The following is a 17806-nucleotide window of genomic DNA, read 5'->3' as shown; positions in this document are numbered from 1 at the left end:
AGGGACTTGAGAGTGCTTGTGCATGAGTCACAAGAGGTTGATTTGCAGGTGCAGCAGGCTATCAAGAAGGCAAATAGATTGTTGGCATTTGTTGCTAGAGGGATTGAATTTAAGAGCAGAGAGGTTATGCTGCAACCGTACAGGGTACTGGTGAGGTTGTACCTGGAGTACTGTGTGCAGTTCTGGTCTCCCAACTTGAGGAAGGATATACTGGCTTTGGAGGCGGTGCAGAGGAGGTTCTCCAGGTTGATTCCAGAGATGAGGGGGTTAGACTATGCGGAGAGTTGCCTGGGACTGTACTCGCTGGAACTCAGAAGAATGAGAGGAGATCTTATAGAAACATAAAATTATGAAAGGGATAGATAAGATAGAAGCAAGAAAGTTGTTCCACTGGTAGGTGAGACTAGAAATAGGGGACATAGCCTCAAGATCCGGGGGAGTAGATTTAGGATGGAGCTGAGTAACTGCTTTTCCCAGAGAGTGGTGAATGGGTGGAATTCTCTGCCCAATGAGGCAGTGGAGGCTACCTCAGGTAATATATTTGAGACAAGGTTGGATAGATTTTTGCATAGTAGGAGAATTAAGAGTTATGGGGAAAAGGCAGGTAGGTGGAGATGAGTCAATGGCCAAATCAGCCATGATCTTATTGAATGGCAGAGCAGGCCTGATAGGCCAGATGGCCTACTCCTGCTCCTATTTCTTGTGTTCTTATATTCACTTTTCAAATGTAGTATGATTTTTCTGTTTTGTGTTCGAAGTGGACAAGTTCACACAAGTTCACATTATGTTGCATCTGCTGTGTTCTTGCCCTCTCATTCAACTTGATCTATCTCACTTTTTCATCCTCCCTGCTCACAATCCCACCTAGTTTTTTCATCATGGGCGAGCTTGGATAAAGAGCTAAAGATTAAAGATTAGTTTTATTGGTCACGTGTGCATCTAAACATACAGTGAAATGTGTTTTAAACATTAAATTAGTGAGGACTGTGCTGGGCAGCCCTCAAGTATTGCCAGGCTTCTGGCGCCAACATAACATGCCCACAACTCACTAACCTTAACCTGTTCATCTTTGGGATGTGGGGGGATCCCAGAGGAAACCCACACGGTCACAGGGAGAACACTAGTGCTTTAATAACATTGAAAATGACATTTAGTTCCCCACAGTCAGACCACCACAGCCTGCTAACCTGACAATATTCCTATTCTTGGCTTTCTCCTTGGTCTTTAATCTATGTGAATATAGTCATAGTCATACTTTATTGATCCCGGGGGAAATTGGTTTTTGTTACAGTTGCACCATAAATAAATAGTAATAAAACCATAAATAGTTAAATAGTAATATGTAAATTATGCCAGGAGATAAGTTCAGGACCAGCCTATTGGCTCAGGGTGTCTGACCCTCCAAGGGAGGAGTTGTAAAGTTTGATGGCCACAGGCAGGAATGACTTCCTATGACGCTCTGTGTTGCATCTCGGAGGAATGAGTCTCTGGCTGAATGTAGTTCTGTGCCCAACCAGTACATTATGTAGTGGATGGGAGACATTGTCCAAGATGGCATGCAACTTGGACAGCATCCTCTTTTCAGACACCACTGTTAGAGAGTCCAGTTCCATCCCCACAACATCACTAGCCTTACGAATGAGTTTGTTGATTCTGTTGGTGTCTGCTACCCTCAGCCTGCTGCCCCAGCACACAACAGCAAACATGATAGCACTGGCCACCACAGACTCGTAGAACATCCTCAGCATCGTCCGGCAGATGTTAAAGGACCTGTCTCCTCAGGAAATACAGACGGCTCTGACCCTTCTTGTAGACAGCCTCAGTGTTCTTCGACCAGTCCAGTTTATTGTCAATTCATATCCCCAGGTATTTGTAATCCTCCACCATGTCCACACTGACCCCCTGGATGGAAACGGGTCACCGGTACCTTAGCTCTCCTCAGGTCTACCACCAGCTCCTTAGTCTTTTTCATATTAAGCTGCAGATAATTCTGCTCACACCATGTGACAAAGTTTCCTACCGTAGCCCTGTACTCAGCCTCATCTCCCTTGCTGAAGCATCCAACTATGGCAGAGTCATCAGAAAACTTCTGAAGATGACAAGACTCTGTGCAGTAATTGAAGTCCGAGGTGTAAATGGTGAAGAGAAAGGAAGACAAGACAGTCCCCTGTGCAGCCCCAGTGCTGCTGATCACTCGGTCGGACACACAGTGTTGCAAGCACACGTACTGTGGTCTGCCAGTCAGGTAATCAAGAATCCATGACACCAGGAGTATATTAGAACATAGAAAATCTACAGCACATTACAGGCCCTTCAACCCACAATGTTGTGCCAACCACATAACTTACTCCAGAAGCTGCCTAGGAATTCTCTACCGCATAGCCCTCTATTTTTCTAAGTTCCATGTACCTATCTAAGAGTCTCTTAAAAGACCCTATTGTATCCGCCTCTACCACCTTTGCTGGCAGTGAATTCCACGCACCCACCACTCTCTGTGTGAAAAGTTTACCTCTGACATTCCAAGCACCTTAAAACTATGCCCCCTCGTGTTAGCCATTTCACTACTGGGAAAAAAAAATGAGATCAATGGCTCTCATCATCATCTGTACCTTTATCAGGTCACCTCTCATCCAACGTCGTTCCAAGGAGGAAAAGCCCCAGCCTTGTGTGCTGTAATTTTGACCACCTTCCTGTGTTGGAGCTTCAAAGCCTAAATATCCCATGGGCTAAATTGCCTTCGATTGTTCTGTGGTGTATTGATCATATCTTGCCTTCTAACCTACTTCTCCATCAAACCTCCCCTTCCATTTCCTGCAACCCATTTCCCCAACCCCGTCTTTGCCCCATCTCTCGGCCCCCTGGATTCCACCTCGCCATCTTGCATGTCCTCCTATGTTCTTTTGCCTTCCTGGAGCCCATCGTCTCACAGTCCCTACGACAAATGTTGGCCACAACTGCTCTTGACTTTCCCATCCGGGCTCCCCTCTCTCCATCTCCCTGACCAACCCATCTTCCCTCCACCGCCCCTTGCATTGTCATTGTCGGTATCAGCAAGCTCCCCACCCAGCAGCCGTCACACATCCTCTGAAAAGAGCTCTCAATGCTCAGGGACCAGAGTACATCACAGAATCACTTTCGTTTTATAATCCTACTCGAGCTTTCAGGTCCCCTACCGCCGGTCTCCTAAATTTAAACATTCTTCCTTAAAAGTTAATTGGTAAGTCAGCTTTGTTGATTTGTCACCTTCCTAAACTGTGCAGTCCATTACCTAAAACTATAAGGAATACAGACTCACCCGACACTTTAAAACGCCAATTCAAACCCTATTTATTTTACATTACTTCTAATTAGCATCTTTTTGACTTTCCGTACTTGCATAAAGCACCTTGAACTACAACGTCTGTATGAAAAGTGTTCTGTAAATAAGATTATTATTATAATCGGAAAGCCTTCCGCGTTGAATCCGGGAAACGAAAGTGAAAATGAACAGCAGTTTACACGATAGGAGTTCGTGATGTCTTACCTGAGCCTTTACGTTCTGGTTGCTGGTAAGCCCACCACTCGTTTTTAGGCTAAGCGGAACTCACCGGACGAGGCATTTATTTTACCTGAGCGTCCGCGTTCGATCTCCGGCGCCCCTCAGGTCAAACGCGAGCGCTAGAAACAAAAAGGCGAGTTCGGGCGGTATAATTGCAAACTCAGGCCGCAAGCGACAGTCTCCCAAGGGGCGTACTCCATAAACCAGGCAGGAACTGGTTCCTCGGGGCCCCAGCGGACAGATTAGATATCATCCATGCTTTTCTTTGCAATTTTTTTTTGAGGAAAAAAGACCAGATTTGTTAATGACTGTTGGACGTGTTTTTTGATTTCCTTGGCATGTAGTTTAGCACACAGTAGTTTTGAGTTTGATACGATCAACCAGGACGAAAAGTCATGGAGAATGTTCTGGAAGAGGTCAACGGGTATGGGTGCATGTGTATAGTTCCCTGAAATAGGCTGTACAGGTAGAGAAGATGGGGAAGAATGCGTCGGACATGCTTTTCGGGCTATCAATTGGAGAGATCACATTTTCTGCCATGTTCAGTTCTGGTAGCTCAGCTGTACGGACAATGTTATTCAACTGGAAAAGGTGCAGATTAGATTCATGTGGACGTAACTGGGACCGGAGGGCTTGAGTTACAAGGAAAGGCTGGGTAGAGTGGGACATCTTTTTTCTGACGCATAGAAGGCTGAAGGGCAGGGGTTCCCAACCTGGAGTCCACGGATCTGTCTGTTAATGATAGGGGTCCATGGCATAAAAAAGGTTGGGAACTCCTGTTACAGAGTAAAATCCTGAGGGGGGTAGATAAGCCTGATGGTCACAATCTGTTTCTCAGGGTGGGGGAAGTCTAAAACTATAGGACATAGATTTAATGTGAGAGGCAGAAGGTTTAAAAGGTGACTGAAAGACAATTCTATCACACAGAGGGTGGTAGATGTATGGTAAAAAGCTGCCAGAAAAAAAAACTAGAGGCAGGTGGAATTACAATGTTTAAAAAACATTTGGACAGGTACATGGATGGAGAAGGTTTAAGGGGGATATGGGAGAAATGCAGGTAAATGTTGCTAGGTCAGGTAGATGTCTTGATCAGCTTGGATGGGCTGGCCTGAGGGGCCTGTTTTTTTATGCTGTTTGATTTTTATAATCAGAGCAATACACAGAAAATGCTGGAGGAACTCAGCAGGATAGGCAGCATTCATGGAAATGAATGGACAGTCAATGTTTCGGGCTGTGACCCTTCTTCAGGACTGGAAAAGAAGGGGGAAGATGCCAGAATAAAAAGCTTGGTGGGGGGGGGGAGAGGAGGAGGAGGAGGAGGAGGAGGAGGAGGAGGATGATGATGATAGTTGGAAGGTGACAGGTGAAGCAAGGTGGGTAGTAAAGATAAAGGGCTGGAGAGGAAGGAATCTGATAGGAGAGGGGAGTGGACCATAGGAGGAGGAGAAGGAGGAAAAGCACCAGGAGGAGGTGATAGGCAGGTGAGAGGAGGTAGGAGGCCAGAGTGGGGAGTAGAAGAGGAGAAAGGGGGAGGGATTTTTTTTATATCGGAGGGAGAGACCAATGTTCATGCCATCAGGTTGGAGGCTACCTGGACAGATGGTGCTCCTCCATCCTGAGGATGGACTCATCTTTTGCACAAGAGGAGGCCTCGGAGCAACATGTCCGAACAGGAATGGGAATTGGGAATAAAATGTTTGTCCACTGAGAAGTTCCGCTTTTGGCGGATGGAGCCGAGGTGCTCGGCAAAGCGGTCCCCCAGTTTACAGCAGGCCTCTCCAGTGTAGGGGAGGCTGCATTGGGGGCATCAGATAAAATAGGCGACCTCAGCAGATTAGCAGGTGAAGTGTTGCCTCACCATTCAGCAAATGTTTAGGGCTCTGAATGGAGGTGAATGGACAGGTGGAGTACTTTGGCCACCTGCAGGAGTGACTACTTAGAGGGAGGTTAGTGGGGAGGGACGAATGGACGAGGGAACCATGAAGGGAGTGGAGAGTGGGGGGGGGGGGTTGAGATAAAGATGTGTTTGGTAGTACGATCATCGGACAAAGTCAGCATGGATTTGCGAAAGGAAAATCATGTCCGATGAATCTCACAGAATTTTTTGAGGACGTAACTAGTAGAGTGGATAGGGGAGAACCAGTGGATGTGGTATATTTAGATTTTCAAAAGGCTTTTGACAAGGTCCCACACAGGAGATTAGTGTGCAAACTTAAAGCACACGGTATTGGGGGTATGGTCTTGATGTGGATAGAGAATTGGTTGGCAGACAGGAAGCAAAGAGTGAGAATAAATGGGACCTTTTCAGAATGGCAGGCAGTGAGTAGTGGAGTACTGCAAGGCTCAGTACTGGGACCCCAGTTGTTTACAATATATATTAATGACTTAGATGAGGGAATTAAATGCAACATCTCCAAGTTTGCAGATGACACGAAGCTGGGCGGCAGTGTTAGCTGTGAGGAGGATGCTAAGAGGATGCAGGGTGACTTGGATAGGCTAGGTGAGTGGGCAAATTCATGGCAGATGCAATTTAATGTGGATAAATGTGAAGTTATCCACTTTGGTGGCAAAAACAGGAAAACAGATTATTATCTGAATGGTGGCCGATTAGGAATAGGGGAGGTGCAATGAGACCTGGGTGTCTTTGTACACCAGTCATTGAAAGTGGGCATGCAGGTACAGCAGGCGGTGAAAAAGGCGAATGGTATGCTGGCATTCATAGCAAGAGGATTCGAGTACAGGAGCAGGGAGGTACGACTGCAGTTGTACAGGGCCTTGGTGAGACCACACCTGGAGTATTGTGTGCAGTTTTGGTCCCCTAATCTGAGGAAAGACATTCTTGCCATAGAGGGAGTACAAAGAAGGTTCACCAATTTGATTCCTGGGATGGCAGGACTTTCATATGATGAAAGGCTGGATTGACTAGGCTTATACTCTCTGGAATTTAGAAGATTGGGGGGATCTTATTGAAACGTATAAAATTCTAAAGGGATTGGACAGGCTAGATGCAGGAAGATTGTTCCCGATGTTGGGGAAGTCCAGAACAAGGGGTCACAGTTTGAGGATAAAGGGGAAGCCTTTTAGGACCGAGATGAGGAAGAACTTCTTCACACAGAGAGTGGTGAATCTGTGGAATTCTCTGCCACAGGAAACAGTTGAGGCCAGTTCATTGGCTATGTTTAAGAGGGAGTTAGATATGGCCCTTGTGGCTAAAGGGATCAGGGGGTATGGAGAGAAGTCAGGTACAGGGTTCTGAGTTGGGTGATCAGCCATGATCATACTGAATGACGGTGTAGGCTCGAAGGGCCGAATGGCCTACTCCTGCACCTATTTTCTATGTTTCTATGGAGATGCAGAAGTTATGGAGAGTGATGTGTTGGATGGAGAGGCTCATGGGGTGGTAAATAAGGACAAAAGTAACTCTATTGCTGTTAAGACGACAAGAACATGGGGTGAGTGTGGATGTCCAGGAAATGGAGGAGATGCGGGTGAGGGCAGCATCAATGGTGGAGGAAGGAAAACCCCGTTCTGTCATCCTAGAAAGGAAAGTCTCATTCTGGGAACAGATGCGGCGGAGAAGGAGGAACTGAGAGAAACGGAGTACCATTTTAACAGGAGACAATGTGGGAAGAGGTATAGCTGTGAGAATCGGTAATTTTTATGAAAGATGTTGGTCGATAGTTTGTCCCCCAGAGATGGAGACAGAGATCAAGAAAGGAGGGGGAGGTGTCAGAAATGGACCAAGTAAACTTTAGGCAGGGTGGAAGGAGTTGATGAAATTGATGAGCTCAGCATGGGTGCAAGAAGCAGCACCAATGCAGTAAGCAATGTAAGGGAGGAAGTGTTGTGGAGCCTGACATCGACTGTTCCATGTAGCCATCAGAAAGGCAGGTTTAGCTGGGGCTCACGTGGGTGTCCATGACCACCCTTCGAGTCTGGAGAAGGTGGAAAGAGAAATTGTTCCAGTTCTGCCAGACGGAAGAGGGTGGTGGTGGAGGGGACTGGTTGTTTCTTTTAATGAGGAAATAAAGCAGAGAGCATTAAATCCTTGATGGAGGATAGAAGTATATAGGGACTGGACATCCATGGTGAAAAAGAGGCGGTCAGGGCCAGAGAAGTGAAAGATAATGAGATCAAGAGCAGGAGAGCGTCATGGATAGAATTGGGACGGGACTGAACCAAGGAGGATAGAATGGACACGATTTCAGTGGGGCAGGAGCAGGCAGAGACAATGGGCCTACCCCATCAGTCAGGTTTGTGGATCTTGAGTAGGAGGTAGAAGCAAGCAGTGCAGGGTAAGGGAACATTGAGTTTGGAGGCAGTGGATGGTGCCAGAGTTGATGAGATCAGTGATGGTGTTGGAGATAGTCTTCTGATGGTCCAGAGTGGGGTCCCCTTCAAGAAGTAGGTAAGAGGGTCTGAGCGATGCTACCTGGCTTCCATAGGGTAAAGGTCAGTCTGCCACCCAGCAACAGCACCCTCTTAGCCTGCGGGTTTGATGGTAAATGTTGTACTCGAGTTTTGTCTTTTGCACTGTCATTGATACTGTGTTTTTGGTAGGAAGTAAAGCCATTGAAATCCCAGGTGTCCCATGGTCCTGTTCAGAGAGCGACAGAGGGTTTTCCTGGACGTCCAGGCCAACCTTTAACTCTTAGGATCCATTAAGGTTTTTCACTGGAGAAATCTGAGGGGTGACCTGCTGGACGTCTTTAAATCATGAACGTAAGGAGCAGGAATTTGAGTCTGCTCCATCATTCATTAAGATCACTGTTGTTATTCTACCTCTCTTGCTAGTTTCTTGTCCTGTTTCTGTCTTAATTGATTCCCCAAATATTCAGAGGTCTATCAGCCTCCTTGGATAAGCTCAAAAGATCAAATCTTTGCACCCCTCCAGGGCGGGGAATACCAAAGAGCTGCAACCTTCTGAGCAATTCCTCCTCGTTTTAGTCCTACACAACTGACCCCTTATTCTGACTCGTGCTTCTCAACTCCTCAGCCAGGACTGTCATCCTGCCTGCTTCCAACCTGTCAAGTCCTGTAAGTTTCAGTGAAGCTTTTTTATAGGATGGTCAGGGAGAATATTTCCATTAGTGGAGAAGAGCAGAACCGTCAATGTAAGATGGTTGCCAAACAGTCCATCAGGGAACTCAGAAGAAATAATCCTTATCCAGGGACTGGAACTTGCTCCCATAAGGAGTGCTTGTAGTGAATGTCACAGATACATTTAAGAGGAAGCTGGACAACTAAATAAGAAAGAAGGGATTTGAGGGATATGATGATAGAATTGGATGTGGAACGATGGGACAAGGCTTGAGTGGAGAAATGGTGTTGGCATGGAGTGTTTGGGCCAACTGTCCTACCTCCAGATTACAGACCATAAGACGTGAGAGCAGACCTAGGCCATCTGGTCCATCGTGGCTGACTTATTATCACTCTCAACGCCATTTTCCTGCCTTTTCTCTGTAACCTTTGACACCCTGACTAATCAACCTCTGCTTTAAATATACTCAATAACTTGGCTTCCACAGCCATCTGTGGCAATGAATTCCACAGATTCACCACCCCACAGCTAAAGAAATTCCTCCTCATCTCTGTTCTAAATGGACATCCCTCTGTTTTGAATCTGTACCCTGTTGTCCTAGAGTACCCCACCGGAGGAAACATGCTCTCCACATCCAATCTACCCAGACCTTTCAACTTCAATAGGTTTCAGTAAGATCCCCCTCATTCTTCCAAACTCCAGCGAGTGCGGGCCCTGAGCCATCAAACGCTCCCAATCCATTAACCCTGTCATTCCTGGAATCATTCTCTGAAGCCTCGTTTGGACGCTCCCCAATTACAGCACATCTTTTCTTAGATAAGGGGCCCAAAATTGCTCAGAATACTCTGTGCGATATGACCAATGCCTTATAAAGCTTCAGCATGATATTCTCGCTTTTATATTCTACCCTTCTCGAAATGAATGCTAATATTGCATTTGTTTCCTTACCACCGACGTAATTTACAAATTAGCCTTTAGGAAATCCTGCTTGAGGATTCCTAAGTTGCTTTGCGGCTCTGTTTTTTGAATTTTCTTCTTGTTTAGAAAATAGTCTACACCTTTATTCCTTCTATCAAAGTGCATTGCTGCACAGTTCCCTCCACTATGTATCCATCTGTCACTTCTTTCCCCATTCTCCCAACCTGTTCAAGTCCTTCTGCAGACTCCCTGCTTCCTCAGCACTACCTACCTTTTTACCTTCGTATTGTCCACAAACTTGGCCACAGAGCCATCATTCAAATCATTGATATATAACATGAAAAGAAGTGGTTCCAACACCAATCCCTGTGGAACATCACTAGTCACTGGCAGCCAACCTGACAAGGTCCCCTTTATTCCCCTCTTCGCCTCCTGCCAGTCAGCCAATTTTCTATCCATGCTCAAACACGAGGAATTCTGCAGGTGCTGGAAATTCAAGCAACATACATCAAAGTTGCTGATGAACGCAGCAGGCCAGGCAGCATCTCTAGGAAGAGGTACAGTTTATGTTTCAGACCGAGACCCTTTGTCAGGGCTAACATCCTAACGTTAGTTCTGACGAAGGGTCTTGGCCTGAAACATCGACTGTACTTCTTCCTAGAGATGCTGCCTGGCCTGCTGCGTTCACCAGCAACTTTGATGTGTGTTTCTATCCATGCTGGTATCTTTCCTGTTATGCCATGGGCTCTTATCTTGTTAAGCAGCCTCGTGTGTGGTACCTCGTCAAATACTATCTGAAAATCCGAATAAACAACATCCACTGACTCTCCTTTGTCTATCCTGCTTGTTATTTCCTCAAAGAATTCCAACAGATTTGTCAGGCAAGATTTCCTCTTAAAGAAGCCATGCTGACTTTGGCCTCTCTTATCACGTGCCTTCAAGTACCCCGAAACCTCATCCTTTATAATGGACTTCAGATTCTTCTCAACCACTGAAGTCAGGCTAACTGGTCATTTATCTTAGTGTACGCGGCAGGGTTTTTTTCATGAAAAAGCCCAAGATATGCATCCACATGGCTCCATCTTGCTTGTGAAACAAAGTAGGTCTATGTGGTGCATAATGTAGATATTTTGGCAATTTCAAATTTAAGTGAATGCTTTCATGATTTTGCAAGAGACAGTGAAGTGGAGAAGATTGTCAAATATAGTTGTGCTTCTAACGTTATAGGGACAAGAGATGTACTTTCTCAAATGATATGAACATCACCGTAGACCAGTCATCTTTGTATAATTTATTTATTGGGATGCAACATGAAACTGGCCCTTCGAGCCACGCCGTCCAGCAATCCCCTGATTTAACCCTGGCCTGTTTCACGGGACAGTTTACATTGACCAGTGAACCTACCAACTGGTGTGTCTTTGGACTGTGGGAGGAAACCGGAGCACCCGGAGGAAACACATGCGGTCACAGGGAGAACGTACGAACTCCTTATAGGCAGCAACGGAAATTAAACCTGGATCGCCTGTACTGTAAAGTGTTGTGCTAACCACTACACTATAAGTGAAATTAATGGGTGGGGTGCAAAGGAAAGATAACACTGCTAATAGAAGTCAGTGCTTCAGATGAAAGAGTTATACATTTTTGTCCCATTATGTAGCACACTTCATAAATAAAATTGGACCAATATAGAAACAATTCATAACGGGTCTACAAGAGAAGAACAAAAGGTCACCAAGCACCTCAAGCCTGACCTGCTGGCCAGTGTCTTAATTGAATCCTTTGATCATAAAGGTCTACATAGCAGTACAGTACTGAGGGGATGCCACAGTACTGGGTATATTTGTCAACCACTGACTAGGTCTCCAGAGTAGGGTTTGAACTGAGAGCTTCCTGATTAATGCAAGTTTGTTTATGGCCAAAATTATTACAGACATTCCAGACATGAGAGAAAAAATATAGATGTCGAGGCTGAAGTACTCACTATCAGTACAAAGATATTTCTATTTCTTCAGTGAAGTGGCAGTATAGTACATTGTTCAACCTTTGTTTAAAGATTTCCCTTTCGTTTCCTACTTTGCTTTTCTTTCCTCAGGAATTGCACTGGCCGAGAATGGACACGTGCTTCCAAACAGAAAGCTGGATTGCAGTTTTCGAGAAGTGAAGGAAGATGATGGGTCTCTTCCGATAGGGCAGACGATCATCTTGAGGAAGGCATTGCTGCTGTATGGCGATTTCGATACAAATGAGGAAGCAATTCGTTTTAAAGTTAAAGGTAACGTGGAAACATCAAGCATTCTCTGCAATTAATTATCTGTGGCACACATCCTTTGTAACATAGTGGTTCTAATAATTTGGGAAGTTGTTACTCTGTCACCTAAAACATCAATACTTGCTTATTATGTAAGACAGGCTTGTTAATTTTATTTCACTAGCGGATCTCCAGAGCTGTGCATAAACTCTTCTCAGCTTCCAGCCGGGTCTAGGTGTCGATTTTAACCGACGTTTCGATGACAGACTCTGCCATCTTCATTGGGGAGTTTGTCATCAAAATGCTGGTTAAAATCAACATTTGTACCCGGCTGGAAGCCCAAGAAGAGCTCATGCGTCACATACGCTGGGAAAGCGCTAGATCCTTTTTCCGAAGCTACTGTTCATGGTAAGTCAGTAGATCCTCTGATTTATAAGGAGAGGAGACAAAGCATGAACAGGCACATTTCATTTTAACTAACCCGCACTTTGGAAGATGGACGAAACTGGGATTAAAGCAGACATTACCATCCAATGCAATTTGATGTGGCTGGAAAGCAATAAAGGGATTTGGTGTAAAACTGGCACTCTAACTAGATTAGGAGGCCACACTTGGAATGTTGTGTACAATTTTAGTTACCCTGTTATAACAAGGGCCTCATTAGCAAATGCAAGTTAGATTTACAAGAACATTGCCAGATTTGTCTGTCCTGTTGGATGCGGCCTTTTATTGATTCTGTTATGTTTAGTATATCCGCCAGAAACCGAATCTCAGGGTTGTATATGGTGACGTATATGTACCTTGATAATAAATTTACTTTGAACTTCTCATAGTCATGTACTGCCTTCCCTTTTAACGTAAATGTAATCCTTTCACTTACAGATTCTTCCTTAGACATATTCCAGTACGTGGGCACAAAACCTGATGATTTGGAATGTGAGATTAGCCGACACTCCACCTATGGATTCCATGCTCCCTGGCCGCAGAAGGACGAGGAACAAGGTGAAGACAAGTGGCTCACGGTGACTGTAAAGCACAGACATGGGAAGTTCACCGTAACTGGATTCATGAGGAAGCTAAAAGCGCCTAATCACGAGGACAATAAGGAGCGTGAAAGTCCAACTGATGAAGAAGACCCACCCATTGGAAACACAGACACTGTGTCAGTCCAAGGTAACGGGGCAGCACGGTGGCATAACAGCATAACGTTTTATGGTGCCAGCGACCCAGGTTCATTTCCTGCCGCTGTCCGTAAGGAGTTTGTATGTTCTCCCCGTGACCGCTTGGGTTTCCTCCAGGTGCTCTGGTTTCCTCCCACAGTCCAAAGACATATGGGTTAGGGTTAGTAAATTGTGGTCTTGCCGTGCTGATAGCAGAATTTGGGGGCTACTGCCAGCACGTCCTCAGCCTGCATTGGTCATTGACCCAAATGATGCATTTCACTGTATGCTCCGATGTTTTGATGTACATGTGACAAATAAAGGGCAATCTTAATCTTAAAGTTTATACGGACTGAAGAAGTACAATATAATTTGTTGAAACCTGTACAAGAAAAGATAGCAACACACACACACACACACACACAAAATGCTGGAGGAACTCAGCAAATCAGGTAGCATCTATTTAAACAGTGATGTTTCAGGCTGAGCCCCTTCTTCTGGACTGAAAAGGAAGGGGTCAGATGCCAGAGTAAGAAGGTAGGGGAGCAGAAGGTGGCTAGCTGGAAGGTGATAGGTGAAGCCAGGTGGGTGGGAAAGGTAAAGGGCTGATAGGAGAGGAGAGTGGAAAAAGGGAAGGAGGAGGGGGCCCAGGGGGAAGTGATAGGCTGACGAGAAGAGGTAAGAGACCAGTGTGGAGAATAGAGGAAGAGGAGTAGGGAAGGGGAGGGGAGGGAAAATATTTTTTACCAGAAGGAGAAATCAATATTCATGCCATCAGGTTGGAGGCTGCCCAGATGGAATATAAGGTGTTGCTCCTCCACCCTGAGGTTGGCCTCATCTTGGCACAAGGGAAGGCCGTGGATCGCTGTTCTAGGGCATGCATTCTTTATTTTTGGTCAATTCTAAAGAGGATCCCTTAAGACTGCTTAAAAAAAAAATTTGTTCTTTTCATACTGTAAAACTCTGCCATTTAGTTTTATAATTTCAGTCATGACTTTGTTTTGAAGAATGTGAATATCAAAATGTGAGCCTTGTTTGTGCCTACTGACCAATTACATTCATTTCTGAAAGCATTATTGAACCTGCTTGGGGGGTGGTGTGGAGAGAGCAGTGAAACATGGGTCAATATTTAAGGTGCAGTTATTATTATTGCCTTTACCAATTTAGTTACAATTTATGATTGGAGCCAAAAGCTGATGTACTGATGTACAGAGTTTTTTTTAAAACAACACTGTATTGCCTGACAATGCTGATGGCCAGAAAATAAACACATTCTGGCTGAACCAAGATAAAGAACTGTTCGATGCAAGCTTAAGTCAACACACACAAAATGCTGGAGGAACTCAGCAGGTCAGGCAGCATCAATGGAATTGAATAAGCAGTTGTCATTTCGGGCCAAGTCCCTTCTTCAGGACTGAGAAGGAAGGGGGTAAATGCCAGAAGGAAAAGCTGGTGCGAGGAGAAGGAGGATAGGTAGAAGATGATAGGTGAAGCCAGGTGGGCCAGGAAGGTCAAGGGCTGGAGAGGAAGGAATCTGATAGGAGAGGAGAGTTGACCATGGGAGAAAGAGAAGGAGGAGGGGTAGGAGATTCACCTCTTTGTTCTTGCTCTGTGATTCAATGTGTTTGGTGATCAGATGTCATCATCGAAGCTTCCTATTTCCTTTGATCTATTTTCCCATTAGAAATATTTTAGCTCCTTTTTGTATCTATTTAATAATTTATCCCTTGTAGGGCTTTGCACAGCTGTGTTTCCACAGGAACACATAAGATCAGAAGGCCAGAAGGCATGTAAATAGTTATATTAAAATGGTAAGCTTTTAGACCATAGATCTATAAGATATGGGAGCAAAATTACACCATTTGGGCCATTGAGTTTGCTCCACTATTCCATCAGGGCTGATTTATTATCCCTCTCAATCCCATTCTTCTGCCTTCTCCCCATAACCTTTGATACCCTTATTAATCAAGAACCCACCAACCTCGGCCTTAAATACACCCAATGACTTGGCCTCCACAGCCATCTGTGGCAATGAATTTCATGGATTCACCACCCTCTGGCTAAAGAAATTCCTCCTCATCTCTGTTCTAAAGGGACATCCTTGTATTCTGAGGCTGTGCCCTCTGGTCCTCGACCCCCCCCCCCCCCACACTCCACATCCACTCTATTTAGGCCTTTCAATCTTTCACTAAGAACCCCTTCGTTCTTCTAAGCTGTGAGTACAGGCCCAGAGCCATCAAACCCTCATTCTTGTGAATCTCCTCTGGATCTTCCCCAATGCCAGTGCATTCTTCCTTAGATAAGGGGCCCAAAACTGCTCACAATATTCCGTACCTTTATCTTTTGAGGTAAGTGAAATCTGAATGGTCTAGTGAGACCATCTAATAATTTGGTTATTTCTGTTTTTATCTGTTAGTGAACTATATCATTCACACAAGTACACCACTGATTAAAACCAAACTGAATCAAGACCTGGTTCTGGACTGTGGCTTCAAGGTTGATCACAATGCTGCTGCTAACATTGACTGGAGATACCAATACAGGGGGGTAAAGAAGAAATTGTTCTCCTACAATGGACGGTCTCAGCAGATTGAAGACATTGAGAAGGGAGTTGAAGTATCCTTGGACCAGATCAAGAATGGGAATGCGTCCCTCCGCTTAAGAAATATTAATATCAGCAAAGAAGGATCCTACACCTGTTTGGTTTATGTCCCTCCTCTCTTTGGTACACACACCATCAGCGTGCAGATTATTGGTAAGCTGCCTATTTTATTCGTATAGAACCTGGATGAAAATTTTTAGCAAATTAGCAGAAAATCCAGAGCCTGTAGGGCTGTACTGGTAGAGAAGGAGTCCAGTTTAATTATTGTACTATACAACCAGTAGAATAAGGGTTGGTTTAAAGCTGGAAAAGGACTTTGTTTCTCTTAGCTTGAAGTGTATCAATGCAGTGGTTAAGGTTAATACTAGCAATTGGCAAATCATTTTCAGCCATTTTAGTTGAAGCTTAAAGCCTAATGAATTCCAAGGACCTGATGATCATACTTCCCAGGGTTATGAAAGAGCTTATCATCTTACATGGCTTCAGAGGTTCTGGAAATGTTCCTATGGATTAGAACGAATGTTTAAGAAAGGAGACACAGAGAGAGAGAGAGAATGGGAACGGGAAGCTATCAATGTAGAGACACATTTGAGAGCCCTCACACAAAATGCTGGAGGAACTCTGCAGGGTGGGCAGCATATATGGAAAGGAGTAAATATTCGATGTTTCAGGCCGAAGCTCTTCATCAGGGCGAGGAAGGAAGAGGGAAGAAGCCAGAATAAGAAGGTGGGTGGGGGAGAGGAGAAGGAATACATTAGTGGTCGCCAATCTTTTTTTTTGTTATTTATTTTTTATTGAGTATCATCATCAGACAAACATTTCCATAAGATGTATTTCAGATACTGTACATATGTATATGTCACAAATCTCCACATAATATTTATCTGAGGTAATACTTATAGAAAGGAGAGGAAAGAAAGAACAATCGAAAGAAGAAAACTATGTACAGAGGGAGTGATTTTTTTTACAACTTATTAATTGACTTGTGAGAACAAAATCAGGCCTATGAAGTGTTATGTAGTTAAACCATTTTTTCCAGTATGAATAAAATTGTTCCAACTTATGATTAACAGATGCTGTTATCTCCTCCATTTTGTAAATGTCCACTGTAATTTCCATCCATACATTTAAAGTTGGGCTCTCCTGTGATAACCATTTCCTGGTACAGTAAGGGTCTTTTTACCAGCCACCAGCAGTACATTCATTAAATATTTATCTCTTTTCAACCATTCTTGAGGTATGTACCCAAAATATATGGTCTTACTCTCTAAGGGTATTTTACATTTAAAGATGTCTTGTAGGGCATTATGTATCCCACTCCAATAGTCTTTGATAACGGGGCATTCCCAGAAAATATGATAATGGTTTGCATTTTGATTTCCACAATTTCTCCAGCAAACGGGGGTTACTATCATAATGGGATTTCTGAGAGGGTGTAATAAAATATCAAGTTTTTCCACCCGAACTCCCTCCATTTCTGTGAACTGGTACACTTCCATTGATACCTCCATATTATTGTCCAATCTTCCTCAGATATTATTATCCCTCCCTCCTTCTCCCATTTTTTAATATGAAGTCGAATTTGTTTTAAGATTTGACAAACCCTTATACACACTTGAAATTCTTCTACTACCGTTGTCTGAATTATATGCTTTTCTAAATAGCTCTATCAGACATGTACTTGCCTGGGTTACATTTTTAACCCTCCTATTAACATACTGTCGCATCTGTAAATACCGGTAAAAGTCTTGTTTTTCTAATAAGTGTTTCTCTTTGAGCATTTCAAAACTGAACAATGTTTCTTCTTTCATTATATTGCAAATGGCTGTTATTCCTTTAGCTGTCCAGGCCTTAAATCTAGCATCCAGTTTATTCAGCATAAAATCCGAGTCATATGCACACCATTTAAGAATTGCAATGTCTCTCACTAGCTTATATTCTTTTATAATAGTTTTCCATATTTTAAGAGGCCATCCCACCCACGGGTTGACAATATTATTTATGTAACTTTGTAGGTTGTTATCAGGGTCACCAACTTTTTTAAGCCCAAGATCCCCTACCTCAGCCTTAGTGAAAGGCAAGATCTACCTACTAAATCGTTTAGAGAAAAAGCAACTCAGATTGTACTTCCAACTTGAGGCCTTTTACTTGGGCTAATTGTATTTGAATTACATAAAATACTTTTGTCAAACTTTCAAATTAATTCAACCAAGAAAACTCTATAACTAGCATATCAAACAGGCCATAGCTGTCTTTCTTTAAGAATATTACAATACTTCATACCCTTTGCAGTAACTTC

The 17806-nt window shown here is 44.0% G+C and overlaps 1 protein-coding gene across 2 annotated transcripts in view; it reads left to right on the top strand.

Annotated features, from left to right (window-relative positions):
* The first annotated feature begins 3257 nt into the window (after nucleotides 1-3257).
* LOC140187907 (tapasin-like) overlaps nucleotides 3258-17806 on the top strand; it is a 32897-nt gene continuing 18348 nt past the window's right edge. For both annotated transcript variants that reach the window (XM_072243758.1, XM_072243757.1), the window contains exons 1-4: nucleotides 3258-3548; nucleotides 11590-11769; nucleotides 12628-12918; nucleotides 15322-15660. In XM_072243758.1, coding sequence (XP_072099859.1) covers nucleotides 3515-3548; nucleotides 11590-11769; nucleotides 12628-12918; nucleotides 15322-15660 — 844 coding nt within the window. In that variant the 5' untranslated portion in view covers nucleotides 3258-3514. The remainder of the gene's footprint in view (nucleotides 3549-11589; nucleotides 11770-12627; nucleotides 12919-15321; nucleotides 15661-17806) is intronic.

Source organism: Mobula birostris, chromosome 25, assembly GCF_030028105.1.
Source record: "Mobula birostris isolate sMobBir1 chromosome 25, sMobBir1.hap1, whole genome shotgun sequence".
Lineage (NCBI taxonomy): Eukaryota > Metazoa > Chordata > Chondrichthyes > Myliobatiformes > Myliobatidae > Mobula > Mobula birostris.
Note: the sequence above shows the minus strand (reverse complement) of the source record. Positions and strands in the feature narration are given on the sequence as shown.